General features: G+C 46.7%; 11 protein-coding genes across 11 annotated transcripts; 6 read left to right on the top strand and 5 right to left on the bottom strand.

Moving 5' to 3' along the window:
- The first annotated feature begins 101 nt into the window (after window positions 1-101).
- Window positions 102-1,881, top strand: PICMEDRAFT_16646 (hypothetical protein). Its single transcript, XM_019161290.1, has one exon. The coding sequence runs from the start codon at window positions 205-207 to the stop codon at window positions 1,732-1,734; it is 1,530 nt and encodes a 509-aa protein (XP_019017937.1). The 5' UTR covers window positions 102-204; the 3' UTR covers window positions 1,735-1,881.
- Window positions 1,882-2,038: 157 nt separating this feature from the next.
- PICMEDRAFT_72857 (hypothetical protein) lies at window positions 2,039-5,782 on the top strand (the record flags this gene model as incomplete). The annotated part of the gene is made up of 1 exon (XM_019164312.1): window positions 2,039-5,782. The coding sequence occupies one exon, from the start codon at window positions 2,039-2,041 to the stop codon at window positions 5,780-5,782; it is 3,744 nt and encodes a 1,247-aa protein (XP_019017936.1).
- A 291-nt stretch (window positions 5,783-6,073) lies between these two features.
- PICMEDRAFT_25961 (hypothetical protein) lies at window positions 6,074-6,514 on the bottom strand (the record flags this gene model as incomplete). Its single annotated transcript, XM_019162423.1, has 1 exon — window positions 6,074-6,514. A coding segment is annotated over one exon (441 nt), but the record flags the coding sequence as incomplete, so codon positions are not given.
- A 687-nt stretch (window positions 6,515-7,201) lies between these two features.
- PICMEDRAFT_72855 (hypothetical protein) lies at window positions 7,202-9,274 on the top strand (the record flags this gene model as incomplete). The annotated part of the gene is made up of 1 exon (XM_019164311.1): window positions 7,202-9,274. One exon carries the CDS (start codon window positions 7,202-7,204, stop codon window positions 9,272-9,274), a length of 2,073 nt encoding a protein of 690 aa, XP_019017934.1.
- Window positions 9,275-9,438: 164 nt separating this feature from the next.
- On the bottom strand, window positions 9,439-10,632 carry PICMEDRAFT_72854 (hypothetical protein; the record flags this gene model as incomplete). Its single annotated transcript, XM_019164310.1, has 1 exon — window positions 9,439-10,632. One exon carries the CDS (start codon window positions 10,630-10,632, stop codon window positions 9,439-9,441), a length of 1,194 nt encoding a protein of 397 aa, XP_019017933.1.
- Window positions 10,633-10,838: 206 nt separating this feature from the next.
- PICMEDRAFT_16641 (hypothetical protein) lies at window positions 10,839-13,178 on the bottom strand. The gene has a single exon (XM_019161289.1). The coding sequence runs from the start codon at window positions 13,132-13,134 to the stop codon at window positions 10,939-10,941; it is 2,196 nt and encodes a 731-aa protein (XP_019017932.1). The 5' UTR covers window positions 13,135-13,178; the 3' UTR covers window positions 10,839-10,938.
- Window positions 13,179-13,444: 266 nt separating this feature from the next.
- On the bottom strand, window positions 13,445-18,100 carry PICMEDRAFT_11785 (hypothetical protein; the record flags this gene model as incomplete). The annotated part of the gene is made up of 1 exon (XM_019159842.1): window positions 13,445-18,100. One exon carries the CDS (start codon window positions 18,098-18,100, stop codon window positions 13,445-13,447), a length of 4,656 nt encoding a protein of 1,551 aa, XP_019017931.1.
- A 659-nt stretch (window positions 18,101-18,759) lies between these two features.
- PICMEDRAFT_11784 (hypothetical protein) lies at window positions 18,760-19,910 on the top strand (the record flags this gene model as incomplete). The annotated part of the gene is made up of 2 exons (XM_019159841.1): window positions 18,760-18,850; window positions 18,883-19,910. The coding sequence occupies 2 exons, from the start codon at window positions 18,760-18,762 to the stop codon at window positions 19,908-19,910; spliced, it is 1,119 nt and encodes a 372-aa protein (XP_019017930.1).
- Window positions 19,911-20,044: 134 nt separating this feature from the next.
- Window positions 20,045-20,974, top strand: PICMEDRAFT_137412 (hypothetical protein). The gene has a single exon (XM_019160104.1). It carries the CDS (start codon window positions 20,075-20,077, stop codon window positions 20,873-20,875), a length of 801 nt encoding a protein of 266 aa, XP_019017929.1. The 5' UTR covers window positions 20,045-20,074; the 3' UTR covers window positions 20,876-20,974.
- Window positions 20,975-21,068: 94 nt separating this feature from the next.
- Window positions 21,069-22,346, bottom strand: PICMEDRAFT_59035 (hypothetical protein; the record flags this gene model as incomplete). Its single annotated transcript, XM_019163339.1, has 1 exon — window positions 21,069-22,346. One exon carries the CDS (start codon window positions 22,344-22,346, stop codon window positions 21,069-21,071), a length of 1,278 nt encoding a protein of 425 aa, XP_019017928.1.
- Window positions 22,347-23,986: 1,640 nt separating this feature from the next.
- On the top strand, window positions 23,987-24,608 carry PICMEDRAFT_16638 (hypothetical protein). The gene has a single exon (XM_019161288.1). It carries the CDS (start codon window positions 24,226-24,228, stop codon window positions 24,430-24,432), a length of 207 nt encoding a protein of 68 aa, XP_019017927.1. The 5' UTR covers window positions 23,987-24,225; the 3' UTR covers window positions 24,433-24,608.
- Window positions 24,609-25,086: the final 478 nt, after the last annotated feature.

The following is a 25,086-nucleotide window of genomic DNA, read 5'->3' as shown; positions in this document are numbered from 1 at the left end:
GCCGAAGCCGCGTCGCGGAGAAAAGCGATAAGTCCTCGCCAAGCTGGCGGGCGTGTATTTCAGGACGACGGCTCTGGGGACTGGGAAGGCGTAAAGGAGTTGATCCAGGGCCAGCGGGAGCAGCAGCAGTGCAGCAGCAGACGAGCAGCAGCAACGCAGCAAAGGAGTTAATTGCCAACAGACCAGGCATAGAGAACACGAACGATGGCAGACAACACCAGGGTGCCACGATTCATGCGGCGGTCTTCGTCGACCGTGCAAAAGGTCCCCATTCTCCACGAAGCACTCACGAAGGAAGCACAGGGAGGATTGTCATCGTCGCTGTCATCAGCTTCGTCGTCAGGAACGTCGATCTCGATCGGCAATGGCAGCGGAAATGCTGGTGGCCACGGAAACGTTGTCACGGGCATGAACGCCATCACGAACGGCAACGGCAGTCCCGGGTACAACCTCCAGAAGAAGATGAGCTACCGTGTGCGGGACGAGCTGGAGTCGAACACAAGGGACGCCGAGAGTGATTCGACGCTCTTCAACACGTTGTCGGACACGCAGGGCTTGAAGTCGGTGCGGTCGCACATGGACTTGGCGAAGACGGCGCACAGTGTGCGGGCGTTGGCCAAGAGACTGAACCGGGCGACGGTGCACCTCAACCTCAGCTCGGTGATCATCATCACCAAGGCTCGGGACAACTCGTTGGTGTATCTCACGAAGGAGATGACGGAGTGGTTGCTCCTGAGAGAGCCTTCGCTGGTGGTGTACGTCGACAAGAATCTCCGGACGTCGCACCGGTTTGACGCCGTCGGGTTGGTGAAGGACATCCCGCACAGCGCCGAGCGCTTGCGTTTCTGGGACAAGGCGATGGTCCGGGAGGGGCAGGTGGCGTTTGACTTTGTGATCACGCTGGGCGGCGACGGAACAGTCTTGCACGCGTCCACGTTGTTCCAGAGCGCTGTGCCGCCAATCATACCCTTCTCGCTAGGCTCGCTTGGGTTCTTGACGTGTTTCGAGTTCGAGAAGTTCCGAGAGGTGCTCACGCAGGCCATCACCAAGGGCGTGAAGACCGACCTCCGAATGCGCTTCACGTGCCGCGTCCACAAGTGCAACGGCGACATCGTCTGCGAGCAGCAGGTGCTCAACGAGCTGACCGTCGACCGGGGGCCGTCCCCCTACGTGACGATGCTCGAGTTGTACGGCGACGACAGCTTGCTCACCGTGGCGCAGGCCGACGGCCTCATCATCGCCACCCCGACGGGCTCCACGGCCTACTCCCTCTCCGCCGGCGGCAGCCTTGTCCACCCCGAGGTGAGCTGCATGTGCATCACGCCCATCTGCCCGCACACGCTTTCCTTCAGACCGATCATGGTTCCAGACTCGATCCACTTGAAGTTGAAGGTGCCCCTGCGCAGCCGCTCCACCGCCTGGGCCGCCTTCGACGGCCGCACCCGCGTGCAGCTCGACGTCGGCGACTACGTCACCGTCTGCGCCTCCCGCTACCCGTTCCCCACCGTCAAGAACGAGAAGGACCAGTACTTTGAGAGCGTCAGCCGCGTCTTGAACTGGAACAACCGCAAGGAGCAGCAGAGCTTCAAGCACTTGTTGAGCGACAAGAACAAGAAGCGCTGCGACGAGGACGATGGCGACCGCAACGGCGACGACTCCGCCAACGAGGCCTTTGACATCGACTACTCCGACTCCAATTCCGACTCCGACTCAGACTCCGACCACCCCAGCTGACCCCCTCTGCATCTGTATCTTGTATCTTGTATCTGTACTTCTAGACCTAACGACCCACGCCAGAAACCTTGCAAAAACATGTTGCGGTCGATCGGCCCAAAAGCCCGTTTTCTCCCGCTCCGTGATGCTCACTGCCTCTTTTTTGCTCCCTGCACTTGGACTGGCTGGACTGCTCCTTCACAGGAGTCCCGGTGTGCAGGATGGCGTTCGGGTGAAAGTAGAGATCGGAGGACAAATCGAGTTGTCTGCACAGCTGGAAGCATACGGAGAAAGACATTGAAGCAATTGCAGCACGACAGGAGCCATGGACAGAAGCATTGATTCGTTGGATCCACGGCCTGAGAAAGACGTCAGGGAGAAGGTGCAGCAGGATGCAGTCAAGCCAGATGTGGTGGAAAGGGTTGCGGGAGAGGGAATTGACCCGGCACAGGTGCAGCCGGTGGACACGGAGGAGCCGGCGGACAAGCTGGAGCGGGGGAAGCTTGCGACGGGGCCGGAGAACGGGGGCGGGAGCGCAGGAAGCATCGTGCAGGCGAAGAACGCCACTGCGGAGCTAGACTACGACGCCAACCTGGAGAAGTTCTTGGAAGCGGCTCCGGAGAGCTTGGATTACATCACGGGCTACAACACGTTTGAGATCGAGGACTTGTCGGGAATGCTTGTCGAGCGGGAGAGGTTCAAGGGCCCGCAGTTCCGGATCGGAGATTACGTCTTCAACTTGATCCTAGTGTGCCAGAAGAGATCCCACTTTTTCTTCTCGGTCTATCTCGAGGGCCATCCGGTCGACGAGAAGGAAGACAGCGTCTGGTCGTTCCCCGTGCAGTTTGCCTTCGACGCATGGGATCCGGAGACCCCGTCCGTACACAAGCACAACAACACCCGGTTCAGATACAACCAGCGCGTGACGGACTGGGGGTTTGTCCAGTTTCTCGACTCGAAGTCCGCCACGGACTCCCACTTCTTCAAAAACAACAAGCTGAACATCACCGTCTACGTGAGGGTGATCGACGACTACACAAACGTGCTATACTCGGACTTCAGAGACTACGACTCGAAAAAGTACACCGGCTACGTCGGGATTGAAAACCAGGGGGCAACATGTTACCTCAACTCACTATTGCAGTCGTATTTCTTCACAAAGTCGTTCCGGAAGAAGGTGTATCAAATTCCAACCGAAGATGAGATCACGTTTGATCTGGAGAGCTACGAAGAGTTCAAGAGACAACCGAAAACCGTCTCGTTGGCCCTTCAGAGGATCTTTTACAAATTGCAAACGTCCGACGTCGCTATAAATTCGTTGGAGTTGACACACTCCTTTGGCTGGACCACGGCAGATGCATTTACCCAACACGATGTGCAGGAACTGAACCGTATACTGATGGACCGTCTTGAAACAAAGATGAAGGGAACAGAAATCGACGGTTGTTTAAATGATATATTTGTCGGGAAAATGAGCAGTTTCATCCGTTGTATCAACGTCGACTACGAAAGTAGTAGAACGGAAGATTTCTGGGATATCCAGTTGAACGTCAAGGGATTGAAGAACATCCAGGAGTCTTTTGAAAACTACGTCGAGTTGGAATTACTGGATGGGGACAATAAGTACGATGCTTCCGGATTTGGTTTGCAAGATGCCGAGAAGGGTGTCATTTTCGAAAGTTTTCCCGACGTTTTACACGTTCAGTTGAAAAGATATGAGTACGATTTTGAAACTGATAATATGGTCAAAATCCATGACAGATATGAATTTTTTGACGAAATAGATCTCAAGCCCTACATCTCAAAAAACACCGAGCACTACGATGAAAACTGGGTGTACAAGTTGCACGGAGTATTAGTGCATCAGGGTGATGTCTCTGTAGGACACTATTACGCAATGATCAAGCCGACCGTTGAAGACAAATGGTTCAAGTTTGATGATGATCGTGTTTCCCGCGTCACGCCCAACACTGTTTTCGAAGAAGGTTTTGGTTGCGGACCTCCAGAGAATATCACAAGATCGATGAGTAGAGATGAATACCAGAATTACATAATAAAGCACCACACGTCGGCCTACATGTTGGTCTACATCAGAGAGAGCAGAATACCTACTGTTTTGGCAGAAGTTGAAGAATCAGACATCCCGCCTCATATATCCAAGCAGATTGAATTTGAAAGAGTTCAAGAAGCTAGGATCAAGAAGGAGAGAGAAGAGATGCATCTTTATGTCAATTTCAAAGTATATACTGACTCCACATTCAAAAATCACCAAGGTTTTGATTTGGGCCCAAACTCAGATGATCGTCGGTATTTTGCCGAAGGTTTATATGATGAGAAATCTTTTCCCATACTGTTCAAGCTTTTGAAAACAGATAGCTGGGAAACAATGTATGATTCTATTGCTGAATTGTTAGGAGTTGATAAGAAAAACATTGAAAACCTGAGACTTTGGAACATTGTCAGACGGACTAATAACACTTTTAGGCCAGACCGTCCAATTGACTCGTTCGTTGAAAATGTCGAAGATACTACTGTTGGCGACATAGCCTCTGTTCTGGAAAGTGGAGTGTCAAGGAGAAAGTTCTCAGGCATGGAAAAGCCTGTTGTCCTGTCACTATACTTGGAAGATGCTTCAAAAGATTTGAAGTACTTGGCCAACCAACTTTCTGTTCTCGGTAGAAATAGTATCTCCGACGCATCTTTTGGTGATTATGAACCCAAGTTTGATGAATTGATCAATTTGGCTGAAAAGAACGACAATGCTACACTGGAACCAGTTTTAGGAACAAGAAATATTCTTATTTTCCTCAAATATTTCTCTTACGAGGATCAGACTCTAAAAGGTTTGACCCATATGATTATACCACACGATGCAACCACAGAGTTTATCTCAAAGTTTTTACAAATTTTATTCAAATTTTCCTCTGAAGAATCACTTTTGTTTTTTGAAGAATTGGATTTCAATAGAAGAATTGAACTTAAATCAGATAAATCATTTTTCAAATCTGAGATTGGAAATGGTGATATCATTAGTTTTGGTTTTAGGAACCCTGCTCCGGTCAACGCAGCTTTGCAGTTCCAGAATTTAGAAGATTTCTATGTTTTCATCGAAAGTAGGGTACACTTCCAAATTTCTCAACTGAAGCGTATTGATGAGGATGAGGAAGACTACGTTTTTATCGAAACTGGTGAGAACTCGGCTAACTATGACAAAATCATTGACGTTTGGCTATCTTATTACAGCACATATCTCGATATTGCCACTGTCATTGGTAAAGAAATTTCAGTTTCACCAGAATACATCAAATTGTCTTTTATCTCCAATGGAAATAAAGTGGACCTGAAGTCCGATTATGATTTCACTAAGGCATTGTCTAATACATCAAAACAATATACCATTGGTCTTTATTACGAAGTACTGAAAATTCCTCTACAAGAATTTGAAGGCATGGAATTGTGTCATATATACTGGGTCGGAAATGGTGTTTGCAAGGAAGAAAGGCATGACTTTTATCTTCCTAAATCGAGCACGGTGGATCACTTGCTGAATAAGTTGGAAACTAAGATAGATATCGATCCTACAGATAGAGATAGTTTATTTGGTTGGATTCCAGAACGGAACCATAAAGTCAAAAAGTGCATAGCATTCGAAGATACCATTGAAAGTAACACTTTTTTGATTGTCGGTGTTTTTCCACAATATAAGGAAATATTTCTGTCCAAGAGTGTGAATAGGGACACCTTATTAGTTCCAGGTTTCCAATGTTATGGTTCTATTGAAAACACCCATGGCTTACCTTTTGTTTTTGACATTGTCAAAGGCGAGTTGCTACCTGAAACACTGATAAGACTACGGAAATTGATGGGTCTCTCCGAAAAGGAGTTCAAGTTTGCTCGTGTAGGTATTACAAATAATTCGTCAGGAATTGAATACTTGGACCCAATAGCCAATAGCGCTCTTGAGTTATTTGCCATTCTAACCAAAAGTAACTGTTCGTTGGTATTGGACCACCCTGATAGAAAATCTAGACGTGCGTCACAGCATTCTTCAATTATGATCAAAAATTAAAATATTTTGGTCTGAATGTGCCTGTGGTTTGAAATTACATTTCTCTTTTTCTCATAGCTTATTTTATCGGTTTCTTGGTTTCTTTTCGGTTCTCCTTGTTGTTGTTTTTGTTGACGCTGTTTTTGTCGTTGTCTATTTTTATCCCTAATAGTTATTGTTTTTTTCGTTTCATTCATTGCATATATATTATTAGTTACATGGCCCAGCGATATCCAAATATGGATAAAACTAACTATCACCTATTTATTAATTTAATGTTAAATTTTACTGTTCAGGATGGTCTCTTAAATACTCGAGTTTTCTGTAGCCAGTACTACTTAGCTTATTCTCAAATTTATCTGAATCTGACCCCCCTACTACCCCTATAGTGTAAACCTGAAGCTCCTTCCATCCCAATTGTGACCTTACGTTATTAATATAATCAGCACCCTTTGACGATTCTAAACTAACAACAAGAGCATCAACATTCTCAATCTTCGCCGTTGGACCACAAATGTCGTTGATTTCATAAACATCGGGCGTCAGAGACGGTCTAATATTATGCAAAAACGATTTGACGCTTTGAACTCTCTCATTGTATGATTGCAGGTATTCAAGGTATTTTTTCTTTTTAAGTAATTCTGGTCCTGTCACACCAATAATCAGAGTTTTCCCAGTAAGAAAAGCAGATGCAGATAATAGTATTTTGTGGCCGTCGTGCAAGTGGTCAAAAGTACCACCAACTGCAACAACAGGTATTGTTGCAAATGTAGATTCAGGGTTTGAAATTTGAGGTTCATTGTTTTTAGAGCACTTTTCTTCTTCAACCAATTCAGATCTTACTAGGTGTATATTTTTCTCAATGATATGTTGGGTGTACATTTTATTTATTGTGCTTGGTAAGACATTTGAAGTATAGTATAAGCTTGACCACAATTCGGAGGCAAGTGAGCTATCGTAATTCTCTTCATCTATCAAAACTGTAACAGGAGTCTCTATATTATGCTTCGCTTTTATCTTGCTTGATTGATCATAAACTTTTCCCGCTAGGTCAATAAACGAAGCCACAGTAACGTGGTTTTCAGATGTGCTGTTGGTGTGAATTAAGACATAAATATCTGAGGGATGGGACTCAAAAACTGTTTCCAACACAGCTTCTAGCAAATTGAATGAATGAGCTTCCCTTTCTGTAATCACCAATAGCATTGCCTTTATTATTTTTGGATTTGACCCGAGCTTTTACCTGAACTTTGGCCCTTTCTCTGCCCGAACATAAAATTAGAAGAAGTCGGTGCAGCAAGAAAATGAGGTGGGGCTGAATCGAAGCTCCATGAAAAATGATGAAGTTTTTTGTTTTCTGGGCTAGTTTATCATAAAACATTTATTGTTCAACATCTTGTACAAAGCAGGGGCTGATATACACACAAAGGGTTTGACGGAATGTATGAGAAGTTGCAGGAGCTATTAAAGCTGAAATCCGGCGGGGTTTATGTTCCTCCCGCCAAATTGAAGGCATTAATGGCAGAAGTTGAACTTGAGCAGGATTCCGAGGAGTATCAAAAGCTACAATGGGAAACTTTGAAAAAGAAAATAAATAGCATTATCAATCGTGTAAACAAAGGAAACATAAAGATAATGGTAATTGAGCTATTCAAATTAAATTTGTTTAGAGGAAGAGGCGCTTTATGCAAGAGTTTAATAAGTTCACAACAGTTATCGACTGCATATACAGACGTTTATTCATCTTTGGTTAGTGTCCTGAACTCAAAGATTCCGGAGGTTGGAAACTTATTAATTAGGAGATTGATTGTGAGGTACAAAAGATTGTTAAAACGTGAAGACAAGTACGGCTGCCGTGCTGTTCTTACTTTTTTGTCTGATTTGGTGATTTTTCACGTATGTTGCCTTGATCTAGTAATGGAAATTGTTCTACAATTATTGGAAGAACCCAGTGACTTCAAAGTAGAACTTGTTCTTGAAATACTGAATATCTGTGGTGTTGAAATGTATGATAATGAAAGTACATGGTTTGATCAAGTAAAAAATACTCTTCGAAATATTCTCTCTGAAGATCTTGTGGATAGTCGATCTCAGTTATTGATTCAATCGTTTTTTGATACATTCAATAAGAAATTAAAGGAGGGACAGGCTCTTGATGAAGACTTAGATTTAGTCGACGAAGATGACTATGTAGTACACAAGTTTAGCTTGAAAGACAGAGTTCAAGGAGATGACCAATTAGACGTCTTCCAATATGACAAAGATTATAAGCAGCATAATGAGAAGTATAATTTGCTGAGAAAAGAGATTTTGGGTAGTGATGTTGAGTCAGAACCTGAAGAAAAAACTGGAGATAATTCTGATTTTTCAAGTGATAATGAAGAGGATGAAGAGGGAGATGATGACGAAGAAACGGAAGATAGCAAAAGATTGACTGTACAAATAAAAGATCTTACGGAACAGGAGTTAACGAACTATCAAAAAAATGTCTATCTTACGGTTATGTCCAGTATGAGCCCTGAAGAAGCAACCCACAAACTCTTAAGATTACCCTCAATTGACCCGAGTCGCAAGGAGTACATGTTAGTAGATATGATTGTCAAATGTTGTGCACAGGAAAAAGTGTACTCCAAGTATTACGGAATAATTGGAGAATGTTTAGTTGTGATGGGCAAGGCTTGGTCGGGGGCTTTTCAGCAATTGTTCAAGGAAAACTACGAAAACTGCTACAAGTTTGAAACTGCATTGCTAAGAAATATTGGTGCGTTTTGGGGACATATGCTAGCTTCTGATAAATTAGGATGGGAGTGTCTTTCGGCGGTAAAGCTAACCGAGAAAGACACAACATCATCGGGTCGTATTTTTCTAAAGTTTGTCTTCTTGAAGTTGTTAGAGGAAAGCGGAATCAACCACTTGGTTGAAAGAATTGAAGAAGCCTATATTGAGCCGTTTGTTATTGGAATATTCCCGAAAACAGATGCTGAAAATCTTAGGTTCTCTATAAATTTCTTTACTGCTATTGGATTGGGCAAGTTAACCGAAAGAATGAGAGTGTCTTTGGAAAACCTTCCTGTTGAAGCGGAAGCTATTGCTGATGGTGATGATGATAGCGATTCCAGCCGAGGAAGATCCAGATCCAGATCCTCATCGTATTCATCGTACTCCTCAAGCAGAAGTAGGAGCTATTCAAGGTCTAGATCAGCGTCCCCCAAAGACGAAGAAAAAGAGAACCGTGGAAGAGGTAGAGAAGAGCGGTCGAGATCAAGATCACCTGCTGACAGAGAGAGAAGCTTTTCCAGGTCCAGGCCAACATCTCCAGATAGGAGACCACAAAGAGGTCAGAGTACTATTCCAAGAGGGCCCAGAAGTCACCGCGGTAGAGGGTATAACAGTAGAGGTAGTGGATACAGAGGCAATAGAGGAAGGGGATTTGGCAGCTACAACAATAATCGTGGAAGTAGAGGTTATAGCAGTCATAGCGGATATGGCAACGGTCGGGGGAGAGATTATTAACAAGATACGTAAATAACAATTTTTATAGGTGTTGCCGATTCATTAGTCGTTTGATATATAGAGGAGGTATGTCTAAAAGAGTTTTGATTACATAGACATTGGATATGAGCTAATATGTCTGTATGAATTTGAATGTATCAGGAAGTGGAATATTATTAGTTCCTCTATAAAGTCAGCTTTTCAGTTGCGCCGACAACCTCGTCGACATCCTTCTTGTCGGAACCAACATTTGATGCCGGAGCAGTAGTTGTGGTGGCCGTAGTGGATATAGGGGAAACTGCTGATGCTGTTGCTGTAATTTCTGGCTCGTCGGCATTGTAAGGGTGTCTGCCCACTGGAATGGTGACTGAGTCGCCTGTTCCTCTAAGATCTACTTCACTGAGGCCAACGACGGCACCGAATTTATTGAATCTCTCCATATAGTGTTTTCTTCTTTCTTCAGTCATTTCCACCAAAGCAGGGAAGTAGATATCTTGCTTGTACTCGAAATCAACAAAACCGTCGAAATCTTTGTCCAACTGCTCACCTTTAACGAAATTGATGAATTCGGCATCAAAAACTAATTTTTCCCTCGTTAGTGGATCAATGAAAGGGTAAATCAACTTCAAGAACGCTCTCCCCAAAAACGGAATGTTGGTTAGCAATGCCTTACCCAATCTCTCTGGATAGTGAGTCTGTAAAATATGCAAGACCTCTCTACCTACCGAAAGAGGAGGAACCTTCGAGGTTTCGACGTTGCCGCTGATCTCAGGGTGGTTTTTGAAATCAATAAGCAAAGCCAAAGAATCCTGGCCAGAAGGCATGAAATCAATGACCTTTTCCAAGCAAAACACCAAGTGTTGCACTTGTCTGTGTGAAGTCTTTGTGTTTTGTCTACCTGGCTTCAAATATAAACAAGGTCTGGCGTCGTTGTCGAAACCAAGCACAACCTGCTTGCCGGTCAAACTTTCAGGCGCAACCAACTCTGAATTAACAGCGTTCTTCGTGTCGTCCTGATACTGGATGCCAAACTCTCTTCTCCAGGCAAGAGTTCCCTCTATTCTGGTGATGGCTTCGTGGGTATTCCATTTGGTCGCACGCAGATATCTCAGAATGCATTCTCTGGTGATCCATGCTTTCTCATCTTCAATCAACGGAGCCTTCTCAGACTTATCATGCTCCTTAACCGAGACCTGCAACTCTGGGTCTTGAAAATGTTTCAAAACCTTCAGGTACTTGTGGTTTTGCTCGTCGTTCAAGGGCTTTTCCTTTGGTGGTTGTATTCCAGGAAGAGGAGCCTCAAACGGAATATCCACTTTGACCAAGTTTTTCGCAACAACTTTCTTGGGTGTCTCCTTCTTCTTTCCAAAACCGAACATATTGGCCTGCTTACCTTTGATGGTCTGTATCTGTGTTGATGTTGATCTCCGCACATTCTACTCGTGTTTCCGCAGGTATCGGACATACTGTGCTATCTCCCGAGTCTGTATCTGGAGACCAACAAGAGGTGTCTCGTCCTGCTCGCCGACCTGGCGAAGTTTCGCGACAGCCTCGACGTGACATATCAAGAGAGGAAGAGACCGCGGTTCGAGGCTTGCTAATAGAGACATTGAAAATAGAAGTACATGGTTAGTGGAAATGGAAATCGAAATCGAAGTTTATAGAGGTACATAGCAAGAGAGGGGCTAGATGTTAAACTTTTTGAACTTTTTCATCATGCCTCTCATCTTCTTCTTTTCGCCGATGCTGGCGTCATCGGCGACGGTGTCGGCACTAGAAAGAGCATCGGCACCACTCTTCTTGCGGCCGTGCAATCCGAAACTGATCTTGTGGTGGTGTTTCGATGGCGACTGAGGCTCGGAGTTCGAAGGGAGTGGTGCAGATTGGCTTGCTCCCCCATTACGCTGAGGCAGATTGGCGTTTGCAGCAGCAGTCTTTTTGGCTTGTGCGGCAGCACGAACGGCAGGATCCTGCGAGTCCTCGACCAGCCATTCCGGAACAGCCTTCTTCTCAAGTTTCTTCTTGAGCGGGAAATCAAAGTCGTCATCGTTTATTAAGTTGATGTCGCCAAGCATGTCCCACACGGAATACACCTCATCTGTCCCGATGATGATGTTGCGGTTGAGGTCATTTTCGAGAGAGGTTATCGTACTGAGTTCCGACGGCGTCAACCCACCAGCACAAAAGATGATAAGTTTCTGACGTGAGGCATCGTTGCTATTCTTAGTGCTTTTCCACTTGGGTTGGTTTCGCACAGTGGACATGCCGTCCATCTCTGTTGGAGTAGGTCCGGCCTTAACAAATGGAAACGACTTCAATGTCTCGTCGTCTTCGTCAATGTAACCTGTAGTGTCCTGCATCATCGTATTGTAGTGTTCTGGAAGCTTCCCGTAGACTAATCTTGAAATGAGATTGCTGAACGTCGGAACGTAGATTTGCATCTGGTTGTCTGTGTCCTTGATCCCAAAATAGGTGTATTTCTTATGCAAAGGGTGAGTCAAGTCTGCTTTAAGGACATACACGCCTAAAGACTGCAAATTCTCAAAAAGCCTCATTGCGTTTTCAGTCTTTTCTGGCATGCAAAACATCAAGAGCTTCTTTAAGTCACTTCTCAATATGCCATGTCTGTATATAGCATAAGAAATCAATAATCTAATTTTGTTGTAAACGTTAATACCGTCATTGCTCAGCAAGCGGAGTAATCCGTCTGTTACAGGTACCTTTATCCTGTCCACGGGGCCTAACCCTGCAGCACACAAATTCTCAAACGTGAGAATGTCACCCATATGTTCTTTCTTCAACATTTGCCACATATTTTCACAGAGCATGTAATGGCCGGTGATGAGAGCCTTTCTTTCTGCGTGAACGTCTTTATTCACCAACGCATGCCTCAATCCATCAGCGGTCTGTAGATTTTTGCCTGAAAACTTGGCATCCTCTGCCCTTAAATTTGAATACAGTTGTCTGATATGTTCTGTTGCTTGCTCCATTGTCAAATCTTTTAACTCAAGGTAGACTGGGTCTTCGTTGTTGAATTTCAACGTCTTCTTCACGTTACCTTCTCCGGTTTGGACTACATATTGATACTTTGCGCTAGGATCTACATCTCTTTCTATCTCAACATCATCCATTAAATCAAAAATCTGAGACCTGTAGAAGGGGTAATGGCAAACAGGCCCAAACATATCCATCATACGATCAGTAATGAGAAATACAGTCTTGTTGTTCATTGGTATAATATCAGGATGCTCTCTGTAGTATTCATCTAGTTTTTGTTGGAATGCTAACGCCAGTTCTTTTGAAATTTGAGAATTATAATATCTGATTGTTGGGTATTCATTGGTCAAGATACAAACACCAAGCATCGAGTTAATTGCCATGTCCATCTGGTAGTGATACAAATTCTTTCCCTGCTTTGCGGGATTAAAATATGCAGGAATGGAGTGATAGTTGCCGGTGACAAACATACGTGGCTCCAACGGCACAAAACTCAAGTATTCCGCAACGTGTGGTGTTTTTTGTATCAATAATGAGTTGCTAAAATACTCATTCCGCAATAGATCGTCCCAAAACAGATTCCATGGGCCCGGTAAAAGCATCACAACGGCATCTCTGTATCGTTGTCCCTTGGAGAAGTCAGCAGCCAAACAGTTAATCGAGTGGTTTCTTGTGGGATCTAGCAAATATAAAGCCGAGTCCCTATTCTTCGACCGTTCGCCATCAATCTTCTTGCACGTATACACATAATTGAGCACATCGTCACTGAACAACTTCTCAATAATAGGGTACGTCGTATCGTCCACAATCAAATGACGGTGAGAAGACCGGAAACGTTTCAGGTCAGCCACAAACGCATCTTTTTGAATTTCAAACAATGACATCGGCGGTATATCCTCCTTATCTCTCTGGTCTCAGTAGACGCCAGTGTTCTGCAGCAGACTATTCTGCAGCTAGCTATCCTCGGTCGTTCCTATAGAATACTTACAATGAGACAACCTCCGAAATTTCGAGTGAGCATCACGAGCGCTTCTTCTTCCCCGAAATGCTTGCTGGCGCCATATCTTGGAAGTTTGTTTGACAAAGGCTGTACGCTTCGGATGTCTTTTTTCAATAACTGGGTTGGGCAAACTGTAAAGCCTGGTAAAAGTATAAATATTATAGAATGTAAACAAATTAAACAGGTAGGGTGGGCTAGAAAAAATGGGTATAGCGTCTTGATTCCTCGTGTATTGGCATCTCTGCCTTCAGCTCATTCAATTCATTCCTGATGTCCATGGCCAACTGTGGAGTCAAGTTATTACATGTGGAAGTCTCTGGTTTTCTGTCATACTCATCTTCGCCGTAGGTGTCGTAGAGGAGAATTCTTGAAGAGAACTTGACGTTTGGTTTCTCTATTTCCGCATTACGAGGAATAATCGAGTCAAACATACCGAGACGGCCGAGTGACACCGATGTCCGATTTCTCTTCTTCGTCAAGCGTTTTGGTTTCTCTCTTTCTTCCTCTTGGAGTGGCAGTATTGCTGGCAAGGAGGACGTGGAAAAATGACCAAACTTGTTGGTGTTCAATTTACCCATCAAGTTCAAAGATTTTCTTCTGTTGGAGGTATCACTAACATGATCAAATCTAGTGCTGCCGTTAGGAGAAGTGGTGCCTAAGTCCTCGTAACTTTGAGAGTAATCTGTAAATGGATTATTTAATGAATATCTCTGGCTGTTTTGAGGCGATTCTTGTTGTAAAGGACTGTTATCGTAATAATTGGCGTAATCGTTGTAGTTGTCATATGAGCTTTCCTTTGGTGTCGTCAAGATATTCTTATCAGAAAACCTGTTGCGATTCAAATCATCGTTGATATGGTTATTGGAATAATTCATATTGTAAAGTGAATTTTCAGAATCTGAAGGAACAACAGTATGGATTGGTTGATTCTTCGCCAAAACTCTCAGAATTGCAGACTTAGTCTCAGGTTTCAGTGTAGAATTGAAAGAAGGCCCTGTCAATCCTTTGAAAGATTTAGAAACTGGTCTAGATGGAGGCTGAAATTGATAAGGCTCTTTCAAACTCTGGGTGCTATAATTCAAATTCTTGTGCAAATTTTCTTCTTCCTTGATGATATCGTCAATGCTATCAGTCGATTCTGGAGCATTGTAGGTCAGCTGTGCAGAAAAGCCTTCATTACCACGACTAGTGTTTACCCTGCTGTCGGTGACATCACCGACATGGATCGAGTTAAAGCTGTTATCTATACCAAGGAAGTCTGGAACACTCGAATCCCTCTGTATTTGACGAACTGGGCTAAATTTGAGGTCCATGGAAGTGTCCACATTGAAACTAGTATTCAGCTTAGAAATATCATCATCATCATCAAAGTTAATCATGTCAATGAATTCATTAAAATCATCGTTATCATTCAGTTCCTCATTAGCGTTGACGTTGACGTTGACGCTGCCATTGCCATTAACAACAGAGCGCTCGTCAAAGTTCATGGAATCTCTCTTCAGTGTAATGTTAAAAGGTTGAGTTCTTGCCGGGACTGGTATTGAGCCAATACGATTTTTCAGAATGCTTGCTGTCCGGACAGGATCCGCTTCCGTCCCTTTGCTCAAAAGTGAACATTGGTCAGTTAGTGGACTTTTCACAACGACCATGCCGTCTGGTAAAAGCATCTCGTTGAAATCATCATTGTTATCTTGGACCATACGAAGAATTGAGTTTTTATGTGATACTCTCTGTCTCTCAGAAGCCACATTAGACCTTACTGATCTCATTGATCTCGATCTCTCCAGGCTAACAATCGATTCAATCTCGTCCACACCTAGCTTTTTGGGAAACATATCATCTCCAATATGGTATCTATTTGGACTAGCCGTAAATGAAGCTACCACAGAAAAGGCTGGGCTAGCGATGGAAGGTGGTGTCCTCAACATGTTGTCATCAAAAGTGGAAACTCCTAATGAAGTAGGAGACGTTTTACCAACATTTTCGGTGATCCCTAGAGCTTTTGGTGGTTTAAAAAATGCCATACTAGTATCATCTTCGGGTTCTGTTGTCTCATATGTACTACTGCTATTGAAAGCCAACGAACTTTCGTTGTTGTAATTGTTGCTGTTCTCTTTACTAAAGCCTTGTGGGGAACGTTCGAAATTTGGAGATGAACCACCAAAGGATCTGGACTCAAAACCTGCTGGGGAGTATTGATCTACCTTAGCAGTTTGAGGTTCCGGCAAGTCCATCGGAGAAGTTGCCGTCTCAATCGCCTGTTCACTCGATGATCTAATAATTTCTGGATTATTATCCCATGTAGGGCTAGGAGGACATTGAGATTTGGTGGTTATTTTAGGGCTCTTCGAGATGATCGGTGTTTGGCTGAAAACAGGAGAAGCCTGATTAAAGCCATATGTTTGCAGTAGAGAGCCGTTACCATTATTTGCTGCAGAGGGTGTTGGTACAGCTACTTTTGCATTTCCAGGAGGAGGCAAGTTTGGTAATTCTTTCGTGAATATAGCGGGAGTTGAGCTGGAGTGTTTATGTGGAGATGATGGAGCTTGGCGTGTAACAGGTGTTTGTGCTTTGTTCAATACTGGTAAACTAACATTACTTTGCGATTTCCTGTGGGTATTATTGTTTTTTGAAGTTTCATCGTTCTGTGGATTTTGAAAAATATTTGAAGTTTTAACCTTCTCCTTTTTATTTTGAAATCCCAAACTTTTCCTCTTCCAGCCAGACAGCAAACTCTTGGATTTTTCTTTCCTTTCTTCCAATTTGCCTTGGTTGTTGTTGTGGCCTAAGGTATTGAAACTAAATGATTTTGGGCGGCCAAATTTCTCATCAGAACCCAGCAAAGGAGATTTCTTTTTGAGATCAGCAGTGTGCGGACTTTGGCTTTCATGGTTTTTGCTAAATATGCTCTTGAATGTTAGCTTTTTCTGTTTTGGTTTAGCGGGCTGAAGCTTTTCCATCTTGGGCATCTCTTCGGTTAGGGCCATTTTTGGTGATTTGACAGCGCTTTTATTAGCCTGAGATCTAACCTTAGGTGATTTTGGCACTTGAGCAGTTGATGATAGATTGATATAATTTCTCTTTGTTTCCTCGGTTGGTGAATTTTTGAAGATCTCAAAAGTGGGGGATGTGTTTCTAATTGGAGAACTATTTAAGAGAACAGGAGAGTTGAACAAACTTCTTTGAGGACTACCGGGTCTTACTCTCTCGGATGCGCTCAAGTGTGGAGTTGATTTAGTCCCTTTGTGGTGATTGTATCCTAAATTTGGAATCTTTTCGATTTTTGGAGTTTTATCATTATCAAATTTGAAACTGGAATGTAGGACAGGAGTACTGCTGCTTGACAAGTTCAAGTTCGGGGATATCACACCATCTGAAACCAAGCTTGCACTATCATCATCTTCATCAACTATTCTAATAGAGTCTCTCACTGAGTTTTTCTGTGTGAAGGGCGGCACATCGTGTCCTTCATCCTCTTGCCTAGTTTTTGTCAAGGTTCCCGCCCTGCTTGGTACAAAACTGAAAGCACTCTCTTGAACGTCTGATCCGGACCTATAAGTATCATTATCGTTGCCATAACCAATTTCATGGAAAGAGTCTGAGATATTGGACAATTTAGAAAAAGACCTGTTGATTGATGGATTTATAAAGTTGAAGCCTTGAACTGGCTCATTATAACCCAAAGCCGGAGATTGGAATTCATCGAAATTCTCACTCATTGTTGACAATCTATTGGAGTATCTTCTGTCTGCAGTCGTACTTTTATCTTCCTTATCAAACTGATCGTACGTGTTAGGAGCTGTGAAGTCAGCATTCCCTGTTGAATTTTTCTCCTCGTAGGAAGCATCACCCTTAACCGGGGAGTACGATTCAAAAAGGTCACTGTAGTTGGTATTATTTGGATCGGCCAGAGACGATTTTGCAGTTTTGAACGACGAGGCGGACGCAAAGTGGTTATTTTCCACGACTGGAGTGTCGAGGTCAATCAAGTTGGGTTGACTATTAGCGTCGTTTCCCTTGGCTGGGATGTTGATTTTCAGAGTGTCCTGGGAGGTAGTTTTGTGGAAGGTTGCGCCATGCTGATTCAATGGAGAATAGATATCATCTATCAGGGACGAAGGCTGTCTGTGCGACGACTTGAGTAAGATTGTTGAATTGTCGTCGTCATCGTCATCGTCATCGTCATCGTCATCATCCTCGTCATTCCCGTCGTCCCCTTCTTCCAAGATCGGAGCTTGCTGGTAGACGGATGTGTTCTTCTGAGAAGCCACCTTGGATGTAAGAATATCGCTCAGAGCTCTGATACTGGGGCTGATCACCATGCCGATGTTCTTCGTGGGGACCTCTGCCGGGTCAGAGAGGGTCGAGGTGATTCTGGAGTCGTTGAAGGAGTCCGTCGGGGTTTCGGCATGGGCGCTCTGGCTGGACGAAATGGAGTTGAAGGAGGGGGAGATGACAAGCGACCTTCTGAACTGGGTCGCGTGCTTGTTGTTGTTTGTCTTGCCGTCGAAGGCGGGTCCCGAGTAGAAGCTGACCGAGGAGAACTTGGGGTTTCTCGTGTTGGTGGGGCCGCCGGTTCTCGTCTCGGGCAACCGGATGGGCGAGTTTGTGCTCGTCTGGGCGGACGACGAGATGTCGGTGGACCTGAAGTCGTAGTCGTCGGCGATGGAGCTCATCGAGGAGGAGTCCTGCGTGACAGGCGACTCGGAGATGAAGAGGAGGCTGTCCTGGACGCTCAAGTTGCCCGTGTGGTGGATGCGACTGTGACCGTGGCTGGTGCTGGTGCTGGTGCTGGCGGGGAATGCAGAGCTCTTCTTGTTCACGGCGTACGACGTGTGAGCAGACAACATCAGAGGACGGGTGGCGGCGGTTGCGGCGACTGCTGTGTGTCGGTGGTTCGGGCAGGCCTGTGCGTACGTGTCTAGCGAGCTGTCTTTGTGGCAGAACAGTTGTTGTTTTCGCTGAGCACTAGGCGCACGAAACAAGGGCTCAGTGCAACGGAACACCTCTAACACGGGGACCAATCGCTTTCTGCTTCTACACCGACTGACGCTGTGTCTGCGTTGCTTATCGTCGTGTGGCAGCACTGTGTCTCTGCCCCTCTGCCTCTCTGCCTCTCTCCCTGCCACTGCTGGTCCCGCTGCGTCTCTACCGACACGCTGCGACAGAGCATGCTGCCTCTCCGCCCCGTGCGTCCCAATGCGGTAGCCGTGTTTGCCGGAACACGAAACTGCTCGCCAGGGAGGGAAAAAGGAGGACCTGCAAGGGGGCCGCCGGTGCCTGACGCGTCGCGTTTTGTCCTTTTTCGCGACGCGCTTTCTCCACACAAACAGCAGATTTGGCCCGATCGTCGGCAACATGAAACGGGGGGCCGGGTGCGACAGATCAGGTGTTGTGGAGAAGGAGTCTGGGGAAAGACCAGACGGGGAGAGGGGAGGGAGAGAGAGCCTGGGGAAAGATGGGGAGCAGAAGGGGGCAGTAGAAGGAAGACAAGAGAGTAGAGAAACACATGGGAGGGCAGATGGGGGGCTGGACGGCTGCTGTTGGGTTCTGTGCCTCGTTTCCGATGCCGCTCGGACGCTGGCGCAAGCAAAAAGTGTGTAAGTTTGTTGCGTAAAGAAATATTTTGTAGCAAAAAGAATTGTTTGGGAAACTACAGCAGGTGCACAGAGCTCAGATTGTTTGTTGGAAACCACTACGAGGATGAAGAAAACTAATGGAAGCCAGCAATACGTGTCGAAGGGGAACTTCGGGCACGACCTCTCGAACTCATTCTCAAACATGAGTCTCGAGCGAGGACACGGGAAGAAGGGGGAGAAAAGCGGGGTGGAGGCAAATGTGTACGTGCACAAGCTGTCGGAGTCGGTGCCGCAGACAGACGTGTTGTACAAGCGGGCGGCTGGCGGGGGCGGCGGCAGCGTGACGCTGCCGGCGCCGGCAATGCAGGACAGCGAGACGTACAACGACGCAGACGACGAGAAGGACACGGGCTCGAACACGGGGTCGGAGTCGGTGTCGGCGGAGTCGGAGCTCGGGTCGTCGGACGTGGGTGAACGCTCAAGCATCCCGATCCGGTCGCTCCCGGAGTTCGAGAAGATCGCCAAGTCGCTTCTCCGGCAGATCAAGGCCAGCCGCAGCGAGGCAAAGCAGAACCGAGACTTGGCGCAGCAGTTGTCGAACGACTTGGCCACCGTCACCCAGAGCAGTGCCGGCCGCAAGGCGTCCGCGGCGTCGGACTCGCTGCAGAACTTCGAGAACATTATCAGCTTCTACGGCAAGAAGTTCGAGGACATGGACCGAGCCAGCAAGGAGAACGTGTCTCGCATGGTGGAGCTGGAGGACACGTTCAACAACATCCAGCGGTTCCAGAGCAGCGTATACCAAAACCACCTCAAGGAGCTCGACACGCAGATCTCCGAGAAGAACAGGGAGCTCCACGAGCTGCGCAGAGACTACCAGCAGCTGGAGCAGTGGGTGCTAGCGCTTTTCAAGGAGGTCGGGGACCGCGCAAAGTCCTGGAGCAACCACGAGTTCGTCTTGACCACCAACGAGATCTCCAAGTCCCTCAAGCCGCCAGTGAAGAAGTCCAACCTCGAGATGCTGTACCGGTATCTTGTCCAGTTTCTATATCTGGAGGAGGCGGAGGAGGGTTCCGGTTGAACGTGCAGCGGGGGTTATGTATTACGTAAGCGCTTTTTTCTATAACGTAATGATTAGCGATAGAAAATAGATCGGTAGATCAGGGCCGGTGGTGGTGTTTGTGTGTCCCCCATCCCCCGTTCCTCCACCTGGCTGGATCTGGTAAGCCAGCTCGAGCATAGACAATGTCCAAGAGGCGATCAGACTACGACGAGACATGCTTTGACTCGTACCGGAGTTCTGGTTCGGAGAAAAAGGTTTCGGTGAGGAACGTTTTCAACGTCGCCGAGGAATGTGAGGACCCCTCCCTGACAACGGTATGCAAGGTGTTGCGAGCCGTCGACGAGCTCAAGGGAGTATGGGTTGACAGCGTAGACCGATATAAGAGCAGAGCGAAATGCTTGCTTGAGCAGTATTCAGAGGACAGCCAGGTTCCGCCCCTCAAGTACACCAACCAAATGGTGGAAATACCGCTTTCGTGTGATTCGGAGATGAAGTTGCACTACTACGAGAACTTCCCCTTTGTCAGAGAGCCGATGTCGATTAGCACCTCGGTGGAATACTTCAGCGAAAACATGAGCAGCTTCACGCATTTCAAGAAGATCATTTTGAAGAACGCGAGGTTGAGAATCGTGCCCGACTCGATGGGAATGGTTTTCAATCCGAACACAAAGAGGAAGGAGATTGCCGCCTCCTGCTTGATCCTCAGCCCTAACGGGAACAATGCCACGAGCATTGTGACCAACGACGTTCTCTCAGCGGCAAACATCTTGCTTGAACAGCCCCGTATCTGGCGAATCGCCTACGAGGTCATCGAGAAGGACGAGAATCTGAGCCTCGTCGACAAGAGGCTCTTTCTCAGCCGGCTTTGGGGGAACTTGTGCAGATGCTTTGAGCTGATGGATGAGATTGAACTCGGTGTAACGGTTGATAGAGACTGCCAGGTTAGAATATCCACCATATTACACAGTTACTATACACGCTAGCGCCGGGCGAGACGGAACGGGCACCAGAGAAAACTCTTTCTAGCTTGGCAAGAATTTGTTAATTGTTCTATTAGTATATATCGAAAGAAGAATGGAGGAGCAAGATCTAGAGATTGAAAGTTGAAAGAGAGTGAAAGACCGGAAGGACAGGGAAGAGCAATTCGATACATCTATATCAAGGTAGTCAAGAGCACTACATGATCGTACAGTCTTCTCTGTTGGCACCGGTTCTGGACTTTTTGAGTCTATTGATATTCTTAGGAATGTACGATGATTTCGAGTTACTGGTGGAACTGATCGAAGGCTCGTATTTGGAGAACACTGGCTGACTTGGAGAGTTTTTGGACGACGCAGCGGACTTCTTGAGAGAGTCGTCGGTAGCAGAGCTCGGATTGTAGCTGCTCCCGACGTCGGACTCCTGTAGGTTTGTCAACTGATCAGCTCTTTCGTCGTCGTCAATCTCTTCGTCTTCGTCGATCTGCGAGTTCTCATCTAATCCAGCCTGTTTCCTGGCCGACTGGAGGTTATACTCGATGACAGGGTCTATACCGCCCTGGATGATCGAGTTTGCCAGGAAGCAGTAGAGCTTGATCCACGCCTCCTCAAGCTCCAACGGAAACGACTCCGGGCTGTTTCCGAACCAGTCCTGGAAGGTCTTGATCAACGCTTCACCCATGATCTTGAAGTAGGGGGAGTCGATACCCAAGATTCTTGCGTGCAAGTGGCCTAAGTTTAAAAGTGACTCCTTCATCTTGGACAAATCTTCCAAGGTGCCGATGGCCACCGTAATGACGCCGGCAAAAGCCGATGCTTGATGTCGGATACTTGGGATCATGTTCTCGATCTCCGGGTCCATCGAGATCAAGTTGTTGTAAAACTGGATGCAGAAGAGAAACGACGAAAAGGAGGCAGTGTTGAAGCTGGAGGTGGTCTTTCCAGGGCCTGCCGAAACAGCACCCATCCCGGAACCAGCCCCTGGACCGCTGGACCCTGCACTACCGGTACCGGCGCTCCCGCTGCCGCCGTTGAGAGGGTTACCCTGGTTCGACGAGCCCGTGTTGGTCTTCATCAGATTGAGTCCGGTCATGGAACTGCTGCGGGACGACAGTGGCTCCAGTCCGTTCGAGCTGGGTGTGTACGTCTCGTTGGATGTGACAATGGCCCACGACTTACGCAAGAGCTCGATCTCACTGGTCTTGAGCTTGAGGGAAATCTTGTACTTCTTTTTGCTCACCACAAACGAGTTGGGCATCCAGTTCGTCTCGAACGTGGTGTTGATGGTCGACGTCGAGTTCACCGACGTCGCCGTGATGCTTCTCGAGAGCACAGACAGCGTCTCGTTCGACCCAAACTTGTGCAGCATCTGGGGAGTTCCCGGTGGGTTGGTCTTAGATGCCGCCACGGAGGGCGTGCCCTCCGTTACCAGCGATGCCGCTGAGCTGTTGGAGTTCTGCGTGTGTGTTTGAAACATCGTCTTCTGCCGCTGTCTCTGCCGCTGTCTGCACGACCTTGCTTCAGCCCGTATTGCCACGTCGCTGTAATGCCATGAGCTGATCAGGCCAGTCGCAATATGTGCCAAGACGCCCACCGGCGGCAAACGAGAAAAATACTGCCTGAACAAAGCAGCGAGGGGCGGCTGTGGCAGGGGCTGTAAAAGCAGCAGGTGTTGATCTCTCCGAGGCGGGGGGTTTGGAAAAGAAAGCGGTAGAATCAGCCAGGTCACTAGTGAAGGGTGTTTTATTAGGCCATTATAGAATATAAAAAGTGTAGTAACAATCAGAAAAGAGGTTGATAAAAAAGTTGTCAAAAGAAGGGACTCAGCGTGCGTGAACTAGATAAGACGGCATAGCAGGGTTGGTGCTGGGGACCGCTGGAGGGACCGCTGGCCTGCAGCTGCGGCCTGCAGGCCTGCTCGTGGTCCTGCTGGCAGGGCAAAAGAGAACTAGGCGGCGGTGGCGGCAGCGACAGTGGCAGGTGCGGTAGACACCGTCTCTAGACGATGGTGCAGGTGCAGAGGTTCAGGTATTGGCTGGCGTACCAGTCGCCCCAGAGCTCGAAGTCGGCGTTATCGAGGTCCTCGTTGGTTTGTGTGGCGGCGGCGGTCTTGGCGTTCATCTTGTTGGGAGTTGGAGGGTGGAGCTGGTTGTTTGTTTGGTTAGTTGGATGATAAACTGAGGTGTAATAAGTTTCTTAATTCACCATCCATCCCAGTTTTTCAGAAAAGAGGGACATTGGTCCTTTTATAACACTTTTCCATGCCAGTGGTAGCCGTGGCGGTAGCTGCAGCTGTTGTTGCAGTGGTTGGAGATGAAGACGGGTAGTAGAAGGACTCCCTTCATGAAAAGGGTGAAACCTAACTGCGTCCGCATTGAAATGTCTGAAAAGGGAAATTCGGATTTTTTTGGTGCACCTGAATTTCCACTTGTACACTAATGGAGCTTGCTACCCTTTTGTCTGCTCCACTAACCCTACCGTATTTGGATATATATAGTTGTGGCCATGCATGCTGCCTGGTGATGTGTCTGCCACTCCGATACACTTTCTATTTCTCACGGGTCGTTTCTGTAGGAAACGCCCTGCAGTTTTGCGTTGTTCCGCCTCGGAGAGAGCACATTGAAACAGGGCGTGCACTAGCAGCGCTGCGGTTACTGTCCCTGTGACTGGTTTAGTTTGGCAGACAGATGCACCCATGTTGCTTGCACTTCTATTGAGCCTATAGCATCATCTGATAAGATAGAGCCTCTCCAATATTGCACTAGCGAAAGAGGACCCCGTCCTACAGATTTAAGCTCTGCAGCAAGCATTATGGTACCTTTGTGCAGAGCACGTCAGATAATTAGCCAACCGCCCCACATGTTGCTCATTGGCCTCCAAAATATAGTTAGCCTGTCACAGGTCCAGAGGAAAATTGACGGCCTTGTCGCAAGTAATGGAGGATTTTGAAACATACAAGCGCTGATCAGTCCACACGGCAGCGCACTGGACGCTATGAACACACTCATCTTGTGCAACATCGTACCGCAGCTTATAGCTGCCGCTATAGCTGGACACCATCAAGGCCTTAGAGCATTGAGAAAGATGATTGAAGGTTGCGTGGAGAATATTTTTCGGGTCTGTAACTTCAAAGCAATGGTGCTGGTCAGAAAAAAAACTGGCTGGCAGGCCAGAATTGACAACTAGAAATCGGGTTGGTCTCTTACTACAACTTGAAACGCAATTAGTTGTTGCCCGCAAGAAACTTAAGCTACAGAAGACCAAGAAGCAAGGGTAACAGAAGGAACCTTTACACTCGTTCGCCGGCCCCACAAGCTAGATACATTGCTTTCACCCTTGTTCATTGTGCCCACAGAATGCAACTACCGTTGCCAGTCCGAACCTTCGTGGTTTCTGCACCCTCCTGGGCCGCAAAACCTAAGCCGATAAGCATGACGTTTCTAACGCAAAGAAAGTCCAGAGGCCCAGTTGGGCCTGTACCCGTCTCCTGTCTGATTAGACCTGGCCTTCTGAACCACAATCGGTCTCGAAGCCGAAACCGCTACACCTTCCCTATTGGTTAGGTTAAGCAATCGCCACAGCTGCCTCATCAGTCCAGCGTTAACAATCGCCAGAGATGCCCAATTAGGCAGCTGTTCCTTTCGCTAGAACTGCCCGATTCGTTTAGTGGAGAAAAATCTTGTATTGACATAACCTTCTTCCGAACTACCGAAGTACACTATCGCTCTTTTACTGTCAGATATTGGTGTCTCATTGAACGTCTTCGGGAGGAAGAGTGACTTTGGAGGCATCAGAATGAGGGAGACAGAACAGCACGTGACGAGACGGTTATAAAGATAAAATAATTTAGGCGCTGACGTAAGGGTATCTACTATATCTCAGCCGCACACTCGCCCGATTGGGAAAACAAATCCCGAGTAAGCTTATCTTCCTCGACCTCGAGGAGACAACAATAGGAGCAACCCAAATTGCTGATGCTGGGGAGGCGGGGCGGCCTGGATGCCGAAATTGCATTATTCGGCTCTTCGGAAGAACGGGAGGTAACGGCAGAAAGCCACGATTGACAACAGTGCCAGTACAGGTGCTAACGGAAGATACCAAGAAGGTTATTTCATAAGCAATGAAACAATTTAGCTGGGATAAACAAACAGTAAAGAAAACGAGCACAGAAGAAATGAAGCAGTAGAAGAGTAAAGCAAATGAAAGATGTTTTAGCC

This window comes from Pichia membranifaciens, assembly GCF_001661235.1.
Source record: "Pichia membranifaciens NRRL Y-2026 unplaced genomic scaffold PICMEscaffold_3, whole genome shotgun sequence".
In the NCBI taxonomy this organism is placed as follows: domain Eukaryota; kingdom Fungi; phylum Ascomycota; class Pichiomycetes; order Pichiales; family Pichiaceae; genus Pichia; species Pichia membranifaciens.
This window is presented reverse-complemented; position numbering and strand designations above follow the sequence as displayed.

Bases quoted from the DNA above. Each gene is read 5' to 3' on its own strand.
- PICMEDRAFT_16646 (XM_019161290.1), top strand. From the start codon at position 205: ATGGCAGACAACACCAGGGTGCCACGATTCATGCGGCGGTCTTCGTCG.
- PICMEDRAFT_16641 (XM_019161289.1), bottom strand. From the start codon at position 13,134: ATGTCATTGTTTGAAATTCAAAAAGATGCGTTTGTGGCTGACCTGAAA.
- PICMEDRAFT_137412 (XM_019160104.1), top strand. From the start codon at position 20,075: ATGTCCAAGAGGCGATCAGACTACGACGAGACATGCTTTGACTCGTAC.
- PICMEDRAFT_16638 (XM_019161288.1), top strand. From the start codon at position 24,226: ATGCAACTACCGTTGCCAGTCCGAACCTTCGTGGTTTCTGCACCCTCC.